Source organism: Pinus tabuliformis, chromosome 4_2, assembly GCF_031772625.1.
Source record: "Pinus tabuliformis cultivar Carrire ecotype Pingquan chromosome 4_2, CPIR1, whole genome shotgun sequence".
In the NCBI taxonomy this organism is placed as follows: Eukaryota; Viridiplantae; Streptophyta; class Pinopsida; order Pinales; family Pinaceae; genus Pinus; species Pinus tabuliformis.
The window spans coordinates 283355015-283365517 of NC_142304.1; the positions used below are offsets into that span (position 1 = coordinate 283355015).

General features: G+C 36.5%; 2 protein-coding genes across 2 annotated transcripts; one reads left to right on the forward strand and one right to left on the reverse strand.

Annotated features, from left to right (window-relative positions):
• Window positions 1-431: 431 nt before the first annotated feature.
• LOC149169102 (uncharacterized) lies at window positions 432-5291 on the reverse strand. The gene is made up of 2 exons (XM_089425077.1): window positions 5070-5291; window positions 432-1052 (listed from the first exon to the last, which is right to left on the reverse strand). Exons 1-2 carry the CDS (start codon window positions 5289-5291, stop codon window positions 432-434), a joined length of 843 nt encoding a protein of 280 aa, XP_089281203.1.
• On the forward strand, window positions 5199-8924 carry LOC149169103 (cysteine-rich receptor-like protein kinase 10). Its single transcript, XM_089428554.1, has 7 exons — window positions 5199-6458; window positions 6632-6778; window positions 6867-7006; window positions 7261-7471; window positions 7746-7980; window positions 8116-8266; window positions 8447-8924. Exons 1-7 carry the CDS (start codon window positions 5588-5590, stop codon window positions 8792-8794), a joined length of 2103 nt encoding a protein of 700 aa, XP_089284680.1. The 5' UTR covers window positions 5199-5587; the 3' UTR covers window positions 8795-8924.
• The last annotated feature ends 1579 nt before the right edge of the window (window positions 8925-10503 follow it).

A 10503-nucleotide genomic window follows, 5' to 3' on the forward strand; every position in this document is an offset into this window, starting at 1 on the left:
ACAGTATCGTGGAGAAAAGAAGCGTGACTCATAACCAACACTACCTCCAACCTGCTCGACCCATCTTAGCCGTCGATCTGCTGTAATTGATCTAACAGTCATGGATCATATCGCACCCCCCTAAATTGCCAAACAATAGCGTGCGATGGGGGCGGTATTCAAACCGGCCCCACCGCCACGTGAAACCCTCTGAATGGAATCACTACCAAAACAAAAATATTTCTTTCTGCCTGCGAGGCATGCGATCACCAGAAAACCACTCCCAAGCCGGTTTGCTGATTCTAGAAGGAAAACTCTCGGTAATTCAGCCATCGAGAGTGCCTGTCGAGATGCCATTCCTTCCCGAGCTAAGGAAAGAGGATCCATTCGCCCAAAAGCTAGTCAGATCGGAATCAGAGCCAATCACCAGGCAACCATTTGCGATGGTCGAATCAACTTGATTCCAGCGCCATGGCCCTGCCATGAAACACCAACCTATCCCCTTCAGCCTGATCATGTAAAATCGCTTTTAACCTACTCTGAGGCAACTCATGCCATTTTGACGCCACTCTATTGTCTGTACTGATCACACCTTGGTTGGCTAGCTGATCAGCCAATTTGTTCGCCAATCTACGAACATGCTTAAAGCTAACTATACGAAGGCTCTGTAGGTGATGTTGAATCCATTGAAAGCCCTGAATCAGCCTCCAATTCTTTGAGACTTCCTCTGGCTTTTTCCCCCCACTGATTTTCTTGACCGAATTGGTAATACGCTCAGAATCAACCTCCACTATCACGTTTTGTTGGTTTTCCTGATGCAGGAAATCCAAACATTGCTCCATAGCCATCAATTCCACCATGTTATTAGTAGCTTGTCCCAAATGAAATTGAAAGATGAAAAGGACACTTCCATTCTCATCCCTTAACACACCTCCATAACCAACGGTGCCCAAGTTTCCCTTTGAAGCTCCATCAATGTTGAATTTCAGAAAACCCTTAGGAGGAGGATGCCAGAAATCATTCTCAGATTTCAGGGAGATAACAATTCTGTCCAGACCCTGAGGAGAAATATCCTGCAAGCCCAGTTCACAGAGAATTCTCAGATCAGCAGCTGAAGGAGGGTTCTTAGGGGGATTTCGCACTATGGTACCGACCGTTTCCTTGAGCTATTTTAAGATCAGCTCAAAAATGCATTGGGAAGTCCTCTTTTCCTCTTTGAAGATTCAGTTTTTCCTTTCTTTCCATACATTCCAGACAATGAAGCTTGGAAAGATGGTCCATGTAGTGGCAAGAACTTCATTATCTGAAAAATTTCTTCTCCAGTTGGTTAGGGTGTTGCAGATATTCCTTTTGTCCCTATCTGTCTGAAGGAAAATGTAGGCAAAAGAATCCCACAGACTCGAGGAGAACATACAATCGTTGAGCAGGTGCTCCATAGTTTCCTCTTGGGCTTCACAAAGCTGACATCTGGAGGGCCCCAGAATGCCCCTCTTCCTAATATTATCCCAGGTCAGAATTTTCCTATGTTGGACCAGCCACATGAATAGTTTAATTTTCATCCAGCCTTGATGTCTCCAAAGGTTAAGCCAGATCTTATCCGGAGTTTGAGAGTTAAGGTCAAGGAGAATGAGTTTTGCTTCCTTGAGATTAAAAATCCCCTCATTATTGTTGCCCCATCTTAGTTGATCGTGGCCCTCAGATTTCAGAATCTTCCTATGATCTAACATATCTTTTAGAGTTTCTGCTTTAGCCTTCAGGGTGTTATTATCCCTAAAATCAAAATTTCTCTAGATTCTCCATTTTCCATTGCTATTGGTTTGATCCCAAAATTCTTTCACCTTAGTAAGTCCTTTGCTATCTATTTCTTCCTTGAGATCCCTTAAGTCTTCGTTTATTAAAATAGATTCTTGATGCCATCTATCCTCCCAGAACAGGCTTAGATTTCCTTCTCTGATTTCCCAGACACTATTTCCTTGGACCAAGCTCAGGTTATCCCAGGCCTTTAATGAGTTGTCTAAGTTAATTTCACTTAGTTGGATCAATTAATTTGAGTTGGGGGCCTAAATTGAGTCATGTAGAGTGTTTCCTAAATTTTAGGAGCCTAGGGTGAGTTTAATTTGAGTTGTAATAATTTAATTCAGTTAAACTGAGTTAAAGTCAGTTAAACTAGCTCCAACTATTGGAGGAACGAGTAGGAGGTCTAGTAGTGGGGTGCAGCTTCAATGTAACCAGTTAAATGATAAATCAACCATAATTTAATCATGCATGCATGAAATTCAAGTTACCCAATTAAGATTGAAGTTCAAGGGAAGTGTACTATCAGTTGTATAATTTTTCGAGCTGTATAGGTGGTGCATGCAGTCAAAGAAGGGCCTCCAGGGTTTGCACAATTCTAATTGGGATTTTCCTTAATTAATAGGGGGCTAATTCCCAAGGAAACACTGTAAGGAAATAGGAGCTTGACATGTAACATAATTGGCTAAGTATTGGGCAGAGTCAGCTTGCGAGGCAGTGAGATAGATAATACTTGTGCAGAGATTGTTCAGGTTTGAACAAGAATTGTATTTCTTCTCTATTTTTTGACTAATGCAATATAGATAGGAAGGGGTTTTGAGTAGTTTCTTTCCCCTTAGATAAATCTCCGAGCATATGTGATTGAATATTGTCTCATGTTAATGTTGTGATTTCTCGATTGATTAATTAATTTTATTTGATAAGCATAGTACATTCAAGTTTTTCGCTTTAGCAAATTACATAAACAATTTGAATCTACAAGGAATTTCTACAAATTTTGTAGTTGCCTAAACAAATTGAGTTGATAGCCTTTAGACATGAACTTGCCCTTGAATTTGGCCACCATTTTGTCCCAACTCTTAATATTATATTTTCCTTTTCTTCTTTAATCTTCCTGCAATTCATCCCACCATGATGCTCATCCCACTATGATGCTACATGTCCCCTTAACTTGGTCATAACATACTTGACCTTTCGGTCCTCCTCAATATCGTCATAATCGAAATACTTGTCCAGTGTACTAATCTAATCGAGCAACTCCACATTTAGGTTACCCTCATACATTGGCACCTCCACCTTCAATTTGGACCTAACCTTGGTAACTAGTTTTATCAATTGTTCCTTTGGTTGATTCCTTTCTAGAGCTTCTTCCATCTCTTCTTCAGAACTCATGTCCTCACTCTCACTGATGTCTCCTACATCAAGTTCTCGTCTCTTGGCTACCTCCATGATCTGCATTCTTTCCTACATACATTTAAGTTTTAACCTCAGTTCTCCATCCATTTTGCTGCTTTCTTGGCCTCCTCTTTGGGGTAACATACCTGCAACAACTGCCTCAACAATTCTTCAAATTTTATTTATCCGTTACAAGATTTTTCAGAGCTTAAAGCTTGATAGCACTTTGGCGCAACATACAACACTAATGAGTCCTTCGTCCTTCGTGTTTCTTTAAGTTTAGGGCTTAGAGCTTCTCGCCCTCTTGGTGCCTCTTTTTCTTTTCTATATTACAAACCTAGATCTTTGCCACGAACATAGATTATTTCATGCTTCTTCATCATTCAGATTGGTTGATACCACGAACAAGTTCATTGGTAGCAAACATAGTCAAGATATTCCACCCTTCTTCAACCAAAAATGCTATTGTTTAGTGACGCAATCCCTGGCCTACACGAGATTCTAGCAAATCTTAGACATCGCTTGTCAATTCATGTCGGACTCCCAAACTATGTGGATCGCATGTCCAATCCCTTAGTGGCAATTAATGAACCCTAAAAACTAATTCCAGTAATCATAAGAGGCAAATGTTATAGTGTTGGGTCGATAAATGGATAGACGTTGGAAGACTTATGCTGGAATTGACAATCATAAACTCATCAAATACTCACACCCTTCGTGTTCGATCCACCCTTCTTAAGCTCGATGGGCGTTTTTTCCTGTATTCAATATGATTATTAGTTGTGAAACAAAAACATTAACAGTCCCCACTTTTGTTATTTGATGGAAGTTGATTGCCTAGAGATTTGATGATCATGATCCAATGCTATGAATCGATGGTTGGCTTAAGCTACCCGATATTTGATCGCCGACAAAAACTTTGGACCCTATTTTCTTAGTACTTGATGTGAGGGTGAATGAATGATCTTCGATTTGAAAGAAAACTCGTGATCACTGGGCCTGTGGTATATCAATTTCTCTGTTGGTCTTTCTTCATCTAGAATTATACCCAAACTTTACATTCAATTTGTTTGACCCCCAACATTTGGATTAATCAGACAAGAGAGTATTACAAATGGAATTTGAGAGACACAATTCACTCAATCTAATCCCTCTTCAATACACACTAGGGAAAATCCACAAACAATAACTCGATAGTTTATTAAGTCTAAACTTTCAGATCAATTACTTAGAAACAACATTTCACAATTTTATGGGTCTAGACAAGTGACTCGTTCTAAGACTCTGGTACCTTATAGATTTTTTATATTAAACAAAATATCCCCTTAAAACAAAATAACTGTAACTAACAACTTTTCTAGAAAAATTAGATTTGTCCGTGGTTCTAGAAATGAGAGAACACCTCATATTTATAAAATATTTACACTTGTTCTACATCTATCCCTAGTTCTAGGAGCCAAAGTACACCTCATACTTATCAAATATTTACACTTCTTCTCTTTGATACCTCAGCAAAACTATTAAATTCCTCGGGAGAAAAAATCTTCTCTAGACCTACTTAATTTCAAACCCAATGAAAAAGAAACTTATGGAAGATGCTCCTACATCATAATTATAAACGTGTGATTCTAACCTTTTGATCTTTACCTTTATGATATATTATAAATATTAATATAAGAAAAATATAAAAAATTATAAGGGGAAAAATGATTCCAACCACACTCCCTTTTCAGTCTATTTATATATCACATCACTAAATTTTTTCTTACCCTTGGGATGGTACCACTTGAAAATTAAAACCAAAAACTCACTTTTCAATGCATATATGTATCACATAAATAAAAATTTATGATCCATAGAATTATTATACTCCTAGAAGGAAGGTTCCCATCCCAACTAACCCGTCCAGACTTTTCAACTGGGAGGGCACCGGTCGTTGTGACGGCCAAAGACAACTCCTGCCGTGTGAATTGGACTTCTCGAACCTTTGACAGTAGCAGCCAAAGACAACGCCTGCCGTGTGAATTTGGACTTCTCGGACCTTTGACAGTAGCAGGATCTTTGTAACTGAGAAAACCGCTAGACTTTTTGATTATCAGTATCCACTGAACTACCATCATCATCTTATACGAGAAGCGAGCTAGTGAAGATTGACCATTCACCACCAAAGTTTATATAATCGTTTGCCCACTCGTAATTGTTTCAGAATTCCAATTCCAGTAGACTGTGGTAATTCAGAGATTCGGAGCAGTACTGTCGATTTTGCAACCCCTGCCTAGCTGTTGATAAAATTTCTTTTTCATCCCCATCCACAGTACTATTGCTTATTGTGTCTCAGTGATCTAATTTCACCACTGAAATAGCGTCTTGCATCCCATATTGATCAGTATCTTTGTCTAAAGCTGCCAGTTCCAAGATCATGAGAAACTTCGAGAAGTGTAGTTTGTACTTTGCTGCTAATTCCTGGAAGCAAACAACTATTGTATTTTATTTGATCGCTTTACTATTCATTACCAGTTTTCCTTCTGCTATATCAGAGATGCGGTATTTTACATGCAATAATGCTTCTAGTTACGCTGGTGGAAGTACATTTTCGAGCAATTTGAATAGGGTAATGGGTGATCTACTGAAGAGCGCACTTCAAACAGGATTCAACACTTCAGTGTATGGCAAAAAACCCAACAGAATCTATGGCCTCCTCCAGTGCATAGGTAACAACGTATCTCAAAAAGACTGCTCAATCTGTGCACAGCAAGCAAACGATAGCGTTCGACAACTTTGCGTAAACGACATAGGTGGTCATGAATGGCGGGATAAATGCTTCCTGAGATACGAAAACTATAGCTTCTTTTCAAAGCTAGACACCAAAGGGGATGAACTGGAAAACGCAAAAGTTACCGTTACAAATAATATATCCAATTTTAAGACCGCCACTTCAAATCTCCTTTCCAACTTGTCTGATCAAGCTTATCATCCTGCAAATAAGGGATTCGCTCAAGGATCGACTGGATATCCTTCTGTCGGCACAATTTACGGTCTAGTTCAGTGCCTGAGAGATTTATCCATTAAGGACTGCAGATCTTGCTTGGAATCAGCGAGAAAAGAAATCCATGAATGTTGCTCTATAAGGCAAGGAGCTCAAGCATTGTTCGGAAGCTGCACGGTCCGATATGAAATATACCCTTTTTTTAACGTTACAGGAGGGAGTAGCACTAGCCCACCTCCATCCTCCGGATCGGCTGGGGCAAGCCCTCCCACAGTGGCTTCTGAGACTCCTCGGGCGAATAGAAGTAATGTCTGAAAAATCTTTATCTCTTTTGTATGTAGCTGTATGATTTGAGATTAGAATTTTTAGAATTAAAGAAATTATGACTTTGTTTCGAGGATATTTTCATATATGATAATTTATTAAAGAACTCTGTGTTCTAAATCCTTTTGTAATTTTTTTCCCCAAATTTTACAGAAGATTCCTCTACAAACACATTATTACTCATAGCAATGAGTATTATCGGAGGCGTGATTATAGCGTTAATTGTTTGTCTGTTTGCCATGAGGAACAAAGTGAATTCTGTCATTTCACAGAAGCTGGTAACCCGTGCACAGAATAAAGGTAGAATCTGCAGTTTTTGCCTCTATTTAGCACAGCTCATCTTATTTTATCTAACGAAATTAAAATTTTCTTTTGTTTTTCTATACAGAAATATATGAAAACAAACAAGAATCGACGTTACTGCAAGAGGAGCAAATTCTCTTCACCTTAAAAACACTCATAGAAGCAACAGATAATTTTCATGAAGACAAGAAGCTTGGAGAGGGAGGTTTTGGCCCTGTATACAAGGTATGTATATGCTCATTCTAGGCGTTATATAATTTTTATAGGTTTTCATTAGAATCAGTTGATACAATTTTGATCTTTGGTTGTTTAAAATAAATTTTCGATATTCTTAAAAGCATCTCTAGTTTTAGATCACTTGGATCCTGTAAATTATATCACTCAAATTTCTAATTCTAACGTATCTTTACCTACTGAGTTTCATATAACAAAATAAGACAGGTTTTTTTACAGGTTCTTCTTGATTTTTTTTTTTTCAGGGAACGACCAGGGACGGAAACGAAATAGCAGTGAAAAGGTTATCTGTAGAATCGGGACAGGGAAAAGTAGAGTTTATGAACGAAGTCGAACTCGTGGCCAACGTACAACACCGAAATCTGGTAAAGCTGATTGGGTGTTGTGCCGAGGGACCGGAAAGATTGCTTGTTTATGAGTATTTACCCAACAGGAGTCTTGACACCTTTGTGTTTGGTAGGTCGTTCCGGATGTTTTCGAGAACGAGGGAAAGATGATAGTAAAATTAACGATTGATTATATAAAAGTTTTCTAATTCGCCAGTCTTAAGATACAGATTTGTGTCTGGTTAGTTATTTTGGATCCTTAAGCGCGAGTATAAGCTGATAAATCTTAAAGAATTTAATGAAAGATTTGTGTTCGGAAAGTCATTTTGGATCTTTTGAAGAATGTTGATAAATCTTTCATTATTTACTTACTTTTCTTTAAATCTGCTCATCTTCAAGTACAGATTCCGAAAAGAAGAGTCAACTTGATTGGGAAAAGCGTTATCACATCATAATGGGAATAGCTCGTGGTCTTCTTTATCTTCATGAGGATTCGCACCTGCGAATCATTCACAGAGACATTAAAGCAAACAACATTTTACTTGATGAAGAACTGAATCCAAAGATAGCAGATTTTGGGTTAGCGAGACTCTTTACTGAAGACAAAAATCACATCCAAACAAGAGTTGCAGGGACATAGTAAGAATATTTCCTCCGCCCTTATTTAATACAATTTATTGATGTAATAGTCAATTTTCATCGAATCTTATGATTTGTTCACAAAAAAAATGGTAAAATTTGTCACAAAATCCTTTCTTATTTTGAAATATGCAGCGGTTACATGGCGCCAGAGTATGCAATGCAGGGACAGCTATCCGTGAAAACTGACATTTACAGTTTTGGAGTTCTGGTCCTTGAGATTGTGAGTGGAAGGAAAAGCAGCAATACAGATTTCCCCGAAGAAATAGAAACCCTATTAGAATGGGTAAGACTTTATTTCATGATTTTCTTTCGGGAACAGCAACTGATGGACTGCAATATGAGCGGCCATTATTTACCTTAAGATTTAATTTCATGAATTTCTTGGTATGAGCAACGAATTGACTGCGGTAAAGAAATGTGAAGTGACCATGCATTTACCTCTGATACCTTTGATATCTTGCAGGCATGGAAATTATTCAAGAACGGGAATCTTCTGTCTGCGATTGATTCGACATTAAGGGAAACATGCTGGGAGGAGCAAGTGTTAAGATGCATTCATGTTGCCCTTCTGTGCACGCAAGCTGATGCAGGCATCCGTCCGACAATCTCTAATGTTATACTGATGATTTCCAGCGCTTCTGTGACATTACCAATTCCAACACATCCCGCATTTATGAAAAGGAACCTCCAGGGATTCACAGCCTGCAGCTCCAGTGAGGGGATTCATGAGTTATCATCTATATCGTCTCACGCTACATCTTTCGGTCCTTCTGTAAATGATGTCACCATTCCTGAATTAGAACCTAGGTAGTTAAGTAAGGATTTTTACGTTGGTTTCATATCTAGAGAGGATTAAATTGCTGCCTGAGTAAATCTGGAATATTTGTGAAAACACATAAAAGATTTTAGTCATGCTTATCATATATGTATGGTTGATATTATTATTTTCTTTTGGGAATAAAATATAAATGTGATATAGTTATTGATTCTCACATGTCATGGATGAAATTTGTTTATATAAATAGTTATTTATTTATTTAAATTTATATATTTTGTTTAAGTTACAGGTGTATATTTATACAGGGAAAAAAGGAATTTTATTATAAATATTTAAGTTAAGTATATTTATATAAAAAAAGATACTAAATTTTAGAGTTTTTTATTATAAATATTATTTATATATTTTAAATTTCATAAAAAAAAATTGTTATTTTTATAGATTAATGAAAAATTATAATTTAATTTATTAAGTTATTTTTTTTAATAAATAAAAATTCGTTATTCTTTATATTGTTTTTATGAATAAAAAATTATGATTATTTACCTTATTAATTATTTTTAAAACCATATAGTTTACTCCAAAACATTAAAATTTGAATTTGTATCAACCATATTATCACAATTATCTATTAATTTCTTACTTACATAAAATTCCTAAAGCTATCCCTATTCATAAGGCTGCGAGACCGTAATCTTTCGAGAGACATATGCACACATGCACTCGTGCCTCCGTTTCATTTCATCCCAGGGATTGCACAAAAGCCTGGTTACACAATCAACACTAAATTAATTTAATTTCAATTTTTCAATTAAGCACTAAAAGATGTTAGGGAGCATACCGAGTAATCCACATCATTTTATTTTACATAGTTGGTTCTTACTTTTATTTATTTTTTAAGTTTTGATTTAAAATTTGATGAATCATTATGTTTTAAATTAGCACAATTATATTAATAATTGTGATTGATATAAGTTGTAGACATCAAATTTTTTTAGAAGGGCGCAAAAATCTTAGAAGAAAAGTGGTAAATACATCATGGTTGCATCATGAGAGATACAACATATCGTGTCTCATGTGATTAGAACCTGGGTGGGGAGGTTATCATTAAACCCTCCCAACCACCCAGAATATCATGCATTGACAAGATAGTATAGTAGAAACTTATAATAATATCATAAACTATATAAGGATTAATAATATTATAAGTTCCTTACGGATTAATAATTGCAAGAGACTATTCATATTATAAGTCCGAGGGATTAATAATAATAATAATAATAATAATAATATCCATTTTTAAGGTCACAACCAAGCTAGACACCAATTGATGCAGTGATTTGACTGCTAAGTCTATGAAGGCATACATACTCTACCCCCCTCTGGTTTTGAACCTGTGACCTCTTAGGAGGAAACACATGCTCTTAACCATTAGGCCCACTCAAGCTGTATTATAAAGTCAAAGAATTATAAACCAAAAGGATTATTAATATTATAAATTTAAGGAATTAAGAAACCAATAAGATTAATATTATAAACCCAAAGCATTAATAAACCAAAGAGATTAATATTAAAAACCCAAGGAATTATTAAAATACAAACCTAAGCAATTGATAAACCCAACGCATTAATATTATAAAACCTTGGGATTAATATTAGAAACCCAAGAGATTATTAATATTACAAACCCAAGGGAGTAATATTAAAACCATGGGATTAATAGACACACGGAATTAATGTTA